The sequence below is a fragment of the Acipenser ruthenus genome, chromosome 30 (genome assembly GCF_902713425.1).
Source record: "Acipenser ruthenus chromosome 30, fAciRut3.2 maternal haplotype, whole genome shotgun sequence".
Lineage (NCBI taxonomy): Eukaryota > Metazoa > Chordata > Actinopteri > Acipenseriformes > Acipenseridae > Acipenser > Acipenser ruthenus.
Window position 1 is genome coordinate 3,948,181 of NC_081218.1, and position 15,698 is coordinate 3,963,878.

Genomic DNA, 15,698 nt, shown 5'->3' on the forward strand with positions numbered 1-15,698 from the left:
GGTCTACAGTACGATGCAATTGGCTGCTGTTATGAGGCGCCTGCCTGTGATTGGCTGTGTTTTGCCGGCCCCTGCCCGCGATTGGTCCTTGGTTTACCTGCATGCCCGGCCAGCTGCACCCAGGGGTATCTCTTCTTGAAGGACACGACGAAGGGGGACCAGTGCACCATGGTTTTCAGCTTCCTCCACGACTTGTTCTGCAGAGACAAGAAGCACACACCACCCATCAGGAACACTGCAGCACTGGACTGCCCTGCCTCCAGCACACCGTCCGACACTCAAAACACACACATCCCTCCTGGCTCTTTCAAGTCAAAACAGACCTTCCTTCTGGGTGCCAGCAGCAGGAATGTCATCTTTCTGCTTGTTCAACTTGGGTCCGCAGCTCATTAAACACAGCTTCAAGTAATGCACACAGCTGCAGCTCAGTCCAGTCAAACTGGCTGATACCAGTGAGACTTGTCTAAAACAGACACTAAAAGCACAGCAGTCACTGCAGCTTTCTGGCACCAAAAATGTCACTCTAATGGTCTAGCTCTGATCAGAACATGAGACTACCTACAGCACAGGAAGAGATATGGTAAGGGGAGACAGAGAGAGAGAGAGAGAGAGAGAGAGAGAGAGAGAGAGAGAGAGAGAGAAAGAAAGAGAGAGAGACTCCATATAATATATTATATATAGACAGACAGATAGATAGATAGATAGACAGCACGGCACTTGCCTATATGGTAATCTGAAATAATGTTTATAAAATATTTATCAAAATTAAAGGCGTCCAGTTGTATAATGGTGCTCCCTCAATTCACAAATGTTGTTAATCACTATTAGTTCCACAGGTACTATATTTTATTGTACAAAGGCCCTTGTACAATAAAATAATAAAATTCTGCATTGCACTGTTATTAAATAAAAGAGGCAGCACTGTATTTTATTTTTAAAGCCAGAAACGGCCCCGACGAAGTCATTCTCCTAGTCATGTAGTGTAGTCGGTTTGTTTTCAGGGCACATGTTTCATAGAAAAAGAAAAACAGTAAATCTGACCTGTTATCATTCTCACCCAGGAGTGCACAGATCCACAGTCCTCCAGGTTTTATCATTAAAAATATACTGATGAAGACCTGGTTCAGTTATGTGGTTTAGGGAGCTCAAGAACTGCGCACCCCTGCTCTGATCTGTCCCCAAGCTCAGACCATGGCAGCACTGCTGAGGTAACAGCTCCCGCTGCTGCAGGCAAGGCGAGGGTTAACGCAGCTGCACAGAACGAGGGAGCAGCAGGGAGGCTGATCAGAGCAGGAGGAATGTTATCTCAGAGTGTTTCGATTTTTTATGGGCTGCACTGTTGAGCAATCCCCAAGGACAGGCTGTTCTGTGCAAAAGGAATTTGATCAGACACAAACACGCACACTAAAAATCCATGCAACTTTACTGCTGTTGCTAAATTGAATCTGCACAATACAGCCTCAAGACCTGGTACAATAGAGCCTCAAAGTCAGAACCACGTCAGGGATATAGGGTGATCGCAAGTTTTTAATGCAGGTGCAGAAGTACTACACTTCTGTAATTTAAGACTAAATTTGATGACCAAAATAATAAATACCCTACCAATACTGTATTGTTTAGAATGCTTTCCATGTAGGTTTTGCTACAGACTATAGTACAGTGACGTGACAGTGGTTAAGACAGTGGTTAGGAGGCTGTGTGGTCCAGTGGTTAAAGAAAAGGGCTTGTAACCAGGTCCCTGGTTCAAATACCAGCTCAACCACTGACTCATTGTGTGACCCTGAGCAAGTCACTTAACCTCCTTGTGCTCCGTCTTTTGGGTGAGATGTAATTGTAAGTGACTCTGCAGCTGATGCATAGTTCACACTCCCTAGACTCTGTAAGTCGCCTTGGATAAAGACGTCTGCTAAATAAACAAATAATAAAAAAATAATAAACAAATAATAACAATAATAATAAGAGATCAACCAAAAACAAAACAAGTTTAAACAAGACACAGATGAGCTTTGTTGAACACTGCATCATCTCTGATGGCTTGAAAGGGCAAGTCAAAATCTATCTGAGAAGAATGACTCAACCATGTAAGCTGTGTTTAACTGGTAAAAACACTGCAGGTCCCAGTTCATGATCTTTATACGAGTTCAGCAGGCTGGTCCGGGGTTTGAAACTCACAGTAGCCTTGCTGCATCCACTGCGAGGTTTCAGAACTACCTTTAATTGTATTATTGCAATGATCAGGAGCTGGAGTTTGATGTGGAGTAACTTTTTCCTCCCTTAAAGCTGCAAGAACAACAATTGGACCGTGACTCGTTGATGCTGTGATGGGATGTGCCAGCAGTTAGTTCACAGCAGATTTTCCCAAGGGCTTGATGGATTTACAGTTACTCATAATAACTTTGGAATAGCAGTGGCAATACTCCATATTTGCCATACAGTTTGGTCCACTATAAAGTCTCAGTCGTATTTCTCCCCTACAGTACACACACACACTTACTTTATAGTGTAATTTGACTGGAGTCTCCACAGTTCATCTTTGTACACTACCAAGTCACGCACACTTGCTCGGTTCACAGTTATCTGTAGCTATATTACCCATAAATCCAAACCTTCAATAAACTTCAGAACTTCAAAATTAAGAAATAAATAAATAAAAATAGGAAAAATATGTGTTAAAAATCATCTAGGTTTAGAGTTTGAATGTTTGAACATTATCCAAGTGTTAGACTAATGTCAGAAACATGCAGGCCCAATATAGATATGCTTAGTGTTTATAGGACAGCAGTATAGCCCAGTTCATTTCATAGTTAGTATTTCTGTCTTTTCTGTGTATGGTTCAACGTGTACACATGCAGTCTTTCACATCTTGCTATAACTTCTAAAAAGGGATGCAGGGTTTCCTATGAAGGATCTCCTGCTTGTTAAACTCTAAACATTTAAAAAGGTGTTTAATCCGAAAGTTTAAACGTTTAGCAAATGAAAACGGAAACTAACACCCCTAAATTACTAAAAATAGGATTTGCTCCCGCTCCTCTGTTTCCAAACTCAATTTCAATAAAAACAACAAAAGCAAAATGTTTTTTGCAGACAAGCAACATACTCATTACAATGTTCAGCTAACCACATGACTTGAATCATTGCTGTCCAATACAAAGTGCACACGATCAAATCTACAGTCTGTGCAGTCAGGCCACTACAGCAAAACAAATCACTTACCTACTTAAGCAAAACTGGAGCTGTCCAATCCAAAACGAGCCTCTCCGATCTCTAGGCTGCAAACTGGAGTGTTTCACACAAATTAAGAGTGTTGCTTATAATAAGAAGGTGCACGCGCACACATTCGCTGCAATCTCAGACGTCAAGAAAGCAATCAGGACAAAGTGCGCCCAGCCGCTGCCAAGATGTGATTAGATCTGCCGAGTGAGAACACAAAGGAGCTGCTGACTGGCTGACTGGGAGGCAGGCATCTCCTAATCCAGTCACCGCCTTTGACTGTGAAAGGATGATCTAATCAGAACAGGAGGAGATAGCAGAGCTTCCCTGAGGAAACCTCACTCACTAGTTTTCAGTATATTGCATTGTTATTGAGGTGCACACATACACAGCATTTACACAGTGGGGTGTGTACAGTGTAAGGTTATTTATTCAACATGTACTCTGTCCTTTCAATGTTGTACACAAGTAGTCTAATTTATATTAATGTAGCACATCATGAAAAACGTACAGGGCTCTAATGGAGGGCTTCTCATGATGGCTTTTCTGGTTGGTCACAAACATGGCCATTCGTTTAGCATGCTAAACCTAAGCTTAAAACGTTTAGGAAATGAAACAGTCGAACACCCTGAATTTAAAAATCGAGGCCCTCAATCAACTCCCTAGTTTGAAACACAAAGATCCTGAACAATCATGCAAGCACCTTGTGGAACACCACAGAACGAGGACCTCGAGGGTCACTGCCCTGAGTAACACCACAGAACGAGGATATAGACTGTCACTGCCCCAAGGAACACCACAGAACGAGGACCTCGAGGGTCACTGCCCAGAGGAACACCACAGAACGAGGACCTCGAGGGTCACTGCCCCGAGGAACACCACAGAACGAGGACCTCGAGGGTCACTGCCCCGAGGAACACCACAGAACGAGGACCTCGAGGGTCACTGCCCCGAGGAACACCACAGAACAAGGACCTCGATGGTCACTGCCCCGAGGAACACCACTGAACGAGGACCTCGAGGGTCACTGCCCCGAGGAACACCACAGAACAAGGACCTCGAGGGTCACTGCCCCGAGGAACACCACAGAACGAGGACCTCGAGGGTCACTGCCCCGAGGAACACCACTGAACGAGGACCTCGAGGGTCACTGCCCCGAGGAACACCACAGAACGAGGACCTCGAGGGTCACTGCCCCGAGGAACACCACAGAACGAGGACCTCGAGGGTCACTGCCCCGAGGAACACCACAGAACGAGGATACAGACTGTCACTGCCCCGAGGAACACCACAGAACGAGGGCCTCGAGTATCAATAGCAGCAGCAATACCCCAGATGCTATACAGTGGGCCGTTTCTATATTTTAAATAATTGTTCATACTGTATATTACCGAGCAACATAGGAATAATTCATACAAACTGGAGGTCACAGTACTATAGAGTAAAAATACCAATAGTACGCCAGTGACCCATTGTACTATGACCTGCATTATGATACACATTGTAACAGGACATCACCATTACATTAATAAAAATGAAATATTAAAAAGATAATAACAATAAATCTGTTACGGTGGTGAACCACCCTCAATATGATATGAGGCACATTACTTCACGAGTAGCCCTCCTGTTGAATCAATAAACATCACAGCAAATCGCATCAATGTATAGTACACAGCCACATCTGGTAAGCTGGAGGTCAGAGGGAGTTTGCTCACAGTTTAAGGAGGTCTACACCACCTCACCTCCCCCATCTGCAGTGGAGTGGGGTTTATTTGGTTCCTGTGAGGCAGACAGGAGGAGCTCTGCTGTTGGTTTCCACACAGGATACACACTCAGGTACCATGCTCTCCAGGGATTGGACAGGGCTATATTTGGCCATCTGAAGTCAAGGGAAGGAAGTCTTTAAAATTGAAAAAGCCTGGCCCTGCTTTTTATAGCTCTCCCAGAAAGGGTGGGGGGGGGGGGGGGCGGGGGGCAGGAAGGATTATGGATGGTTTGAATCAACTGCCAGCAAGTGGTAAACCATAAGAAAGTGAAGTTATTATCCCCGAGACCTTAGTTTCACTTTAGAATTCTGGTTGCAAGTTTTGAAGTTAAGGATGACATTGCCTAGGAATCGTCAAATTGAAATAACATTGTAAAAAAAAAAAAAAATAATAAAACGTGACTCTGGAAAGATGAAGTGTGGCTGCAGTATGGTTACATACTCCCCAGCAGTACTGCACTAATTCACCCTGCACCCAGTCCTGGGTTATGAATACATAGTAAAGATGCAACAATTCATTCAAGTGATCTATTATTGATTATAGTTTTGCTAACCTCAATTAAACATTCACTGAACAATGAAGAATCACCGTTTGCTATTTGGAGCCTCACATAGCTAGCTACCCAGAATCCCATGCTTTCATTGCACGCTGTTAGACTCAATCTCTTCAATTTGCCATTTCCAGTTCTTTTGTGATGAGAAGTGGCAGAATCAAATGCAATTCAATAATTGTCCAACATTTATTTTTGCTTCTTGCTTTTGAATACTAAAGTGTTCTCGATGCTCCCTGTACGATCTTCATGCAGGTTGCAGAGTGCACCTCTAATACACAGGCTTCCTATTATGAGCCCTGTTTGAATACATTTTCATGTTACAGTAAACTAGCAAAAAAGGTCTACAATACATACAGGGTGTCTCTCATTGTTAAATAAGACGCCATCTCCTGCAGGTTCTGTGCAAAGAGCTTTCTGTTATATTAGGCAGACACCCTACACACACACACACACAGCATATTACCTGGTTATAAATCGCAAGAGGAAAACTGAATACAGGAACTACTATCAAACATAAAAATGTTTCTGAATGCATGTTCTCTGCACAGGATGACAGGCATGGATACACTAAACAAGACGTACTGGGATTTTAAATAGCGTGGTGCTACAGACAGGTATGCAAATGTCTTTTTAAAACTCCCTAGTTAGTGTATCCGTTCTAGAAACACAGGCGTGCTTCTGTAATGATGAGGCAGTGTTGCTCTGAGCCGTGCCACGCCCCTCCCCGCCCCATACGCTGACACAGTTTTTCCATTGCCTGTGGTTTGTTCTGCTCTATTGAGAGCACTGAAGTAATGACAGCAAACCACAGCGCACACAAACACAAAGGGAGAGAGACTCACACATTAGCCAGAAACAGAGAGACACAAAAACTAGGAATGTAAGATTCTGTTGAAAATGCATGTGTTTAACTAAGATTAACTAAGATTAAGATTAAAACCTAAATGTAGTGGGAGATTTTGTAACAAATCTGAAAATTCCTCATGAGAAGCTCTCCATTATGATGCACTGTGGGTGAGACTGGATGTGTACAGCTTGTATGTGAATGGAGAAGAAAGACTTGGAATAAATAACCGCACACTGCAGCTGACATCTATATTTGACAGGCAAATATTTAACGTCTAAACTAATAAAATCCCTAAAACACACCCACAGCATGGGGGCTCTCTCTCTGTCATACCAACAGACTACATCATTAACAGAGCGCCTTTCAAACACTCCTTCAATGTGCTTTACAAAAAAAAAAAAAAAATAATCTGTAGCAATTTAAATAAAATGCTGTGCAAGTTATAACAAGGGCTGTTTACTTCAAATGAATACCAGCTCTTATTTTCAAAAAGGAAAAAAAACACACTCCATAATGTTACTGAATCACAAATGAACGTGAAGTGTTGTTACTTGTTTTTATAAAAACATTTTTGCTAATGGTGGATTTTGAATAAATAAAGCCTACCTGAGGATAAAGCCTTAAGATTGTTATTTAAGAGCAAGGTGCAAGAAGAATGATTCAAACCCAATTTTCTTTGCTCGCATTCCCACGCGTTCCTGGGCTTGTTTGTTTGTTTCTATGAGAGCTTGTGACTCTTAACTTCTGAACACCTTGCTGGATTAATGTGACATGTTATCACGGGGGAATGAACCAGACACAGGGAGAGTTTCATAACAAATGGCTCCCCCAAAACCCAACCACTGGCTATTTATACATTCATTAGCATTTTGCTATTATTTACTGTGATAGGCAAATTCTCTAGTAGTTTTGCTAAAGTTTTCTGGAATGCTACCCTTGGGCAGCAGTGTGTAGTAGTGGTTAGGGCTCTGGACTCTTGACCGGAGGGTCGTGGGTTCAATCCCAGGTGGGGGACACTGCTGCTGTACCCTTGAGCAAGGTACTTTACCTAGATTGCTCCAGTAAAAACCCAACTGTATAAATGGGGAATTGTATGTAAAAAAAATAATGTGATATCTTATAACAATTGTAAGTCGCCCTGGATAAGGGCGTCTACTAAGAAATAAAATAAATAAATAGCTAAATTGATCCCACATTCCCTTCCTTCCTACGCAACCCACCTCCCAAACTGTACATCGCCCGCCATGCTACATGTCTCTGAAATGGTGAACGTGACATTTATCAGCAGTATTGTAAGCTCTGAATTAAAAGTTCAAACTCTCAGACAAGGCTTGCATACAGCTAGTTCTGATGAGCATGAATTCAGCACATGGCCTGCAGTGCATCGCAGCTCATAACATTGGGTTGTGTGTGTAAAAGCGGGTAATGGCTGGCTGAGTTATGTGACATTCAGCTTGCAAAGTGGATAGTGAGGGGGAGGAGGGGAGCAGAGAAAGCAATTTAAATGTGCATCTTTTTAAGAGAGCCGAACGGATTTGGGTGTAACTATTATGCGATTTTCTGCACGTAGGTTTGAAATGCGATTGTAAAGCTGATTATATATATATATATAGTTTCTGTATGTTGCTGTGACTCTGTGCTCAAAAACAAAAATATCTACACTGACGCCAGCTCAGACATTCCATCTGATGCCATGAGGGCTCAGAACACCATCAAGCAAGCGCACAGACTGCTGCAGGCAAAAACACCATCTACAGCCAGTGCAGAGAAACATCTACTCTGAAGCCATTGCTGCTGGAGCCACTGAATGACGCTCTTTTTGTATGTAAAAAAAATAATGTGATATCTTGTAACAATTGTAAGTCGCCCTGGATAAGGGCGTCTGCTAAGAAATAAATAATAATAATAATAATATGCAGACAGAGACACTTGCATATTTCCCCTCAACCGGATCCTCTTAATAACTAAATGTTAATGCCAAGTTTCATCACTTGAATAAGCGGGGCTCCATATTTAAGGAGAAGTGCGACACGCGAATGTCCAGTAGGTAAGACAGCCTCCACAAAGTCCCTGTGGCAGGGGTGGACCCCTGTGGTTTGTCAGTCAGTGGTCTCCACACACAGTCGTCGCTGTCAGCAGTTCTCTGTGACACCAGAGCCCTGGCAGGAACAATGGGCTTACTGAACATTAAACACCAGCCCAGGCCTGGAATAACAAGCAGCCCTCTGAGTGCATCTGAAACAAACAGACATCCTGCCCGGCCCGCAGCTCTGCTTTGTTCTCGTCAGAAGCGCTTCTGCATGCTGCAATATTACTGGATCTGATTGAATTGTCTGAGTAAGGGCACTTGCTGTGATTAGGCTCCCACAATGCTGTCGTGTTGGAGTGGAAACAGGTGTCTAGTGTTGAAGGTCTCTGTGATTACAATTATTTTCTTCTCTTTCCCCGGCTTGCCGACGTGACTAACTAGCCACTCGTACCTCTGCAAGCTTCATGTCCCTTCATGGATAACTAGCACACACCCACTGCTCTTAACGTGACAATTAAGATGATTCACACTCTCTCAAATCGGGGGTGCCCAAAATATAAACAGTGCACCTCAAAACATTGCAAACGTTATTCAGTGAATTTAATTATGGATGATGTCATTCCAGGAATCTTAAAAGACTGTCTTCATTGACCACTGTGTTGAGGATCACAATGGTGAAGTTATATACCTTACTGCTTTCGCATGGTTGTTGCCGAGTAGTTGCACACAACTCTCTCACACACACAGTATACAGGTCTGTTGGATCGCATGCATTTGAGACTAAGGGGTCTTTTAGTTTTACTAACATTCTCGACCAGTCAGTCAATAACCCATAGCAATTAAAACACTCCATAGTGCAGAATACAGAAATACTAAAAGAAATGTACAAATTCAAGGTCTTCCCAAGAAATGGTTTCTATGAAATAAAAAAAAAAAAATATATATATATATATATATATATATATATATATATATATATATATATATATATATATATATATATATATATATGGACTAATGCATGTTTCTCCACAACAGTTAAAGAACCTGTGTGCATTAAATATGTTTTATACAAAGAGAAGTTCCAGAATGCCCTTGTTAACCTCTGCAGAGTGCAGTTTGATGTTCTCTTCTGTAGCGCTGCAGGAAGCTGCAGACCTGGGAGAGTTCCCATTAAATGAGGAAACCGCACTTCAGATCAGCGCTGAACCGGTTCTGCACAAGGAGGCTGTGTGGTCCAGTGGTTAAAGAAAGGGGCTTGTAACCAGGAGGTCCCCGGTTCAAATCCCACCTCAGCCACTGACTCATTGTGTGACACTGAGCAAGTCACTTAACCTCCTTGTGCTCCGTCTTTTGGGTGAGATGTAATTGTAAGTGACTCTGCAGCTGATGCATAGTTCACACCCCCTATACTCTGTAAGTCGCCTTGGATAAAGGCGTCTGCTAAATAAACAAATAATAACAGGGGAATTTCAGGACTTGTAATTTCAAGCCATCCTCTCACTGTTGCGGATGCAATATGTCAACCAAATTCTCTTTCAAAATTTCCTGCCAATCAGGTTTTAGACAAGGTTTTTCTGCACAGTATCTGTTGCCTGTGTTATTTCTGTTTAAACAGATCCATGATTTATATGTTTATATCCTCTGTCATTTATACAGCGAGTCATTCTTTCCTGCTTAGTTACGCACAGTGTTTTTTTAATGTATTGCCTTCTGAAGGGTTTGTACAGTGTATTGTCCCCTAAACCTCCACAATTGTTCACTCATTTTATCAGAACAAATGTCCATGCAAAAAAAAAAACAACACACCATTCACAATAAGACACCGATAAAAATACAAGCTGCAGTAATTTATAAAAAGTGACGGGAGAGCTTCTATGATGGCTTTTCTGACTGTTTAAAAACATTCCCAATGTGTTAAACATTTCTAATATAAAGTTTAACAGGAACCAATAGAACTTACTGAAACAATGTAAAACGTATTGACGTGTAGTGGTTATTCCAGCCTTCCTGCACACAGTCTAAAAAACGCCATCCTTCAGCCTGCGCTGCCTGCTAGACATGGCAAGCCTCTGCAAGGTGTCTGTTCAGCGCTCCTTGATAAACACGGTGTTCACTCTGTGTCAATGCTACAGGCTGATGTAGGTTAAGCAGAGAAGCAGCCCCACAATACCTGCTGACACACACACACACACACACACACACACACACACACACACGCACACACACACAGCAGCTCCATCCACGCTGTGTAAAACCCTGTCTATCTCATATAGTATAACTGCACAGTGCACACATGGAGTGCTTTTGTAGTGAAAGCTCTGTATATTACACAGAGAACAACTTGCGGTAGGCTGAGTAAATATTATTGTTGGACAATGCTAAACACTACAATCCGGGCAATTAGGACACCATATCCCAAATCCCATTGGTTAAATATGCATTTCTAGATCTGGTATTTACATAACAGAGCAGTACTGTGTGTTACATATTTACAGGTCAAGGGGTTGAATTTGATCATGAAAAAGTACTTCACCATGACCTACATCCAGGTTTGACATTCACAGAGATGTCCAGCTGAAGAACGTCTTCTATCACACAGGATAAGCAATAAGGGTGTTACGATTCATTGTGTATCGATGCAAAGTGATACGTTCTTGACGTGATGTATCGTACTGTAATAGAGGAATATACAAGATACAAGATCAAAAGCACAACACAGCTTCACCAACTGGTTCTTCAAATAATTGTGCTTTATAGTTTGTATGACTACGTTCTCCCCCTAACTCATTAAATTAACAAAATGGTCAATCATTAAATGATCCTCTTCTTATGCATCATTCTAGTAGCCAATCAAGGCCATCAGGAGTATTGGGACACTTGGTATTGAGACATTTGGTATGGTTACATCTCTAATAAGCAATTTTCTAAATGTATGTAAAAACAGATGCAGAGATTTACAATACTGTACATCAAGGAGCCATACCTTACATGGGAAAGACAATGCATTTCTGTCGGAAATCTTAAGAGATCTTAACGCCACTAACAGATCGACAGATTAGCCCTCCTTGCGACAGTAACCATCACAAACTATAAATGTCATCTACTGGAAACACTCAAAAATGCAGTTCAGCAGCTTATCAGCATTGATAAGGTTTGGTAGCTATTTGGACAGCATTCTTCAGAGCACTTTGTCATGCCCTGCTGACAGCCTGAAATGTAACACCACACTGTATACCTACAGACTAACATCCCACAGCACTCCTCAGTGAGGCACAGCACTGTATACCCACAGACTGTAACATCACACAGCACTCCTCAGTGAGGCACAGCACTGTATACCCACAGGCTGTGAGATGAGTTCAAGAGAGTCTTTCAAAGTGGAAAAAACACCAAAACCCCAAGATGACAGGGCCGCAGCACACCAGTAAATCAGGACCATGCAACCCTGCTCTCTGCTCTCAGGAATACATTCCCACAGCCAGGGCATGGCAAGGCCAGGGGTGGATGTATATGGCCATCTGTGCATGTGCAAGAGTCAAGCACAGGCAAGGTTTGTCAAATGCCTTCCTCAGCGTCCATGAGGCAAGTCTTACAATAAAACAGCGACTGCAGCCAACAAATTAATTCCATACAGTTTTCAAAAGGTGTAGTTTTGAAAGAAATCTGTTCTAGCGAGCACTTTGTTTTAAAAGATGACATCCGGTACTAGGTAAATAGCCTTGCTTTGTGACACTGCTGAAGCGACCTAGGAAGTGCAGCATTGTAAGCATTGCTTTTTGGAAAACAAGGCAAGCAAACTGAGAAGTTTCTTTTTCTTACTGTAGTGCCAGATGTTAAAAATGAAAATACGTGTTTACGATATGTTCAAGTTTAGAAAATGAAATGGAAACTAATATTCCTACCTCAGACCACATCAACAAGGTCCCACTATGACTCCCATTGCACGGCAGTTGTAAGCGCAGTTAAAGTGGCCTGTACAGTGGCAATATAATATATAATAATATATAACAGATTATATTGCCCTTCATAGATACCAGCAACAATAGTCCCATTCAAGCCTGTTAAATGTCGTAATACTGCAGTATTTTTGCCCAGCCTGTTGCAGATCATTATTATTATTATTTATTTCTTAGCAGACGCCCTTATCCAGGGTGACTTACAATTGTTACAAGATATCACATTATTTTTACATACAATTACATTATTTTCTACACATTATTTTAACATACAATTACCCATTTATACAGTTGGGTTTTTACTGGAGCAATCTAGGTAAAGTACCTTGCTCAAGGGTACAGCAGCAGTGTCCCCCACCTGGGATTGAACCCAAGACCCTCCGGTCAAGAGTCCAGAGCCCTAAGCACTACTCCACTGTGGAACCCGAGCCGTCTCAATACCGTTGTCCTCTAATTAGGTAACCCCCACACTCTGCTCTCTGTAATCCCTGACTTGAAATATTCATAGATTATCAGCACACTGGCTTGTTGAACACGGCTGGGGTACAAATGAACAGAGATACCTGGTCATTGCAATAATATTCCAAATGCAAGCTTTAAGCCCTGTGTCACTAAGTATGTATCCATGAACTGCATTCCCAAAACATCTGCACACAGAAGATACTGCCTTAGTCATCAGCCCCAGAACTCATCATGTTAGTCTGATCTGGGTAAAGAAATACAGGACTGTCCATTCCGAGAGGAGTCTCATGCGAGACCCGTGTCGATTGAATCTGTCCAGCACCTCCACTGCAGTATATTCCCTGTCGTCAGTGATATTCATCCACGGTGGGGAGAATAAATAAACTGCTGATTATAGTGGCACCTGATACTGTACAGCTCAGAGAATCAGCTAGGCTGGAGATTTTACTTCATCCATTACGCTGACAGGACACCCGAGACAGGACTGCTCTGCTTCTCCATATTCCACTGCACGTTTTCTTTTTCAATATAAGTGAATGACAGAGGCAATACGCAGCCATTGGGCTTAAAGGACATGACATAACATATCTCAGTAATTTTTGCTTTGTATTACCAGCATATTATAAGACATTATGGTAAACATGTATTTTTTAAAATCATTTAGTCAAAGTTTATCATAATAGTTTTTTCATGGTTATGCATTCAACATAGTTTATCATGTTTTTTTTAATATGATTTACCGTGCTGACCTATGCTTTACTACACTTAGCTCTGCTTTTACTATGGGAAACTTTTATAAAGGAACAGTCTATCTTAAAAATAATAATAAAAAAATAACTTGTTATTCTTTTAAAAGAACTATAACTTCCAAAAGTCATTGCAAGTATATTAAAATGTAAAGCTTCCTGTTTGTCAAAAGTATGATCAAACAGGGCTTCTACTCTGTTTAAACATGTATTCAGATGTACTGTAGAAACTTTAGCATGTCCAAGTCATAGAAATAAAGTAACACTTGTAGATAAACTTTATAGAACTTCAAATTCTCCCAAAATCAATGATTTATAATTTTAGGATTGAGACATTAAAATATATATATATATATATATATATATATATATATATATATATATATATATATATATATATAAAATATATTATATATATATATATATATATATATATATATATATATATATATATATATATATATATATATATATAATCAATATAAACAATCTTGATCTTTTATTTAACATCATCTAATAAAAAAATAAATAAATGATATTGCAAAAGTCATAATCGTAGTACAGTATTTCATGTTAGATTTCGAAATGTCACATATTAACCGTTTTTTGTTAAGTATATGGAAAACTACAAAGCGATATGTAATTCAATATGTTAACGTAACATTATTCAGCAGGTTTCATTTGACTTTATGAAGCAAAATTAGTTTACTGTATAGGGGGATGCAAAACGTCTGGCTATAGCTGTATCAAGCTACACCGTCAACTGTAAATCCTTTAAGCGCTTATGTAAGCTTTACTATACCCAAATCATAGTAATAAACACAGAAATATAAAACAATACTCACTACCAGTACCACAGGATATACTTCTAGTATCTTCAATGTGTCACAAAATACTGCTACAGCTGAGCTATACTGCACAACAAACTGCTGCAGTATGTCTCCCAGCCATCAGCAATGCAGTGTGCTTCTCCACTCAGCAGTACAGACTCCACGGCCAGGACGATGCACAGACAAGCAGCTGGCAGGCGTGGAGGCACAATGACAGCGTTCTCTCCTTGCTGCCCCTCCAACGCTCTCTGAGCAGGGAGGAGGAGTCGCAACAAAAGCTGCCAGCGGAGAGGAGCGATCCTCCCAGCCTCCTTCACTGGCTACGCAGGGCTGGGGAACACACAGACAGAGACGCATGCTGCGTACGAGGACTGTGTGCCGACTCTCGCACAGTGGAGATTTAATATACGAAACCCTGCAGGGGCACTGGGTTCAACACAATGATGAAAGCTGGCGCTAAAGTATTTTGGAAATATACAGGATTTAACACTACAGGGACGTGGCCTGTGTCCTCAGGTTCTGTCTGTATAAACTCCCTCCCCCTCCAATGTTTTAAAGAGAAAGTAGCTTCAAGTTTCATTCTCCAGGGGACCAAGGAAGTGCAACACAATCTGAGCTGGGCTTGATTTCTTGACAAATTAACAGACATGTTTACCACTATTATAATAAACAACAACTGGTTCTTTCAAAACTGCTCATTTGTTCTGGAATCATTTTGTTGGCTACATTCAAAGGGAAGTGACTGGAAAGACTGCTCAGCCTTATCCACGGAGGGCAATCCCACATCGCAGTGGCTGCCGAGAACAGCTTTGGCACGGGGAATCCAGCATAAGGAAGTACAGTTACTGAAAGAATTTGAATGATTTTCCTGTCTCTCGATGTACAGTACAGAAGCAGGAATTTCCCCTTGCCGTTACTGTGAACAAATTCAGCACATGCAAGCCTGTTTGCTGGAGTTGAAAACTTGGCTAAATGATAAGATGCAGTGTTGACGTCACACTGGGTTGAACTGCCCAGCATTCCCCATCATGCTCCAGACCCGTGCGTGGGCAGGAATTCCAGGGCACATTTTTGCAACTTTGTCACACTTCCAAAACAGCTAATCACCAATGTGAAGGCCATTTCAAGAAGGCAGTTTATTTTCTAGCAGTTTTTTTAAATCCAGTCTTTCTCCTGCATCAGGAATAATAACTTTTTCTACAGGACTGTTCTAATACTGTGCTCATGCATTAGGAACAAACCTTTGTTTGCAACTGTATAGTTTGGTGCATTTACATTATTAGCGATAATCCA

At 41.4% G+C, this 15,698-nt stretch overlaps 1 protein-coding gene across 1 annotated transcript in view; it reads right to left on the reverse strand.

Annotated features, from left to right (window-relative positions):
- The window catches only part of LOC117397396 (inositol-trisphosphate 3-kinase C-like), a 56,980-nt gene that overhangs the window by 9,130 nt on the left and 32,152 nt on the right, over positions 1-15,698 (reverse strand). The window contains exon 3 of the mRNA XM_033996203.3: positions 98-197. Within this exon, the coding sequence (XP_033852094.1) occupies positions 98-197 (100 nt within the window). The remainder of the gene's footprint in view (positions 1-97; positions 198-15,698) is intronic.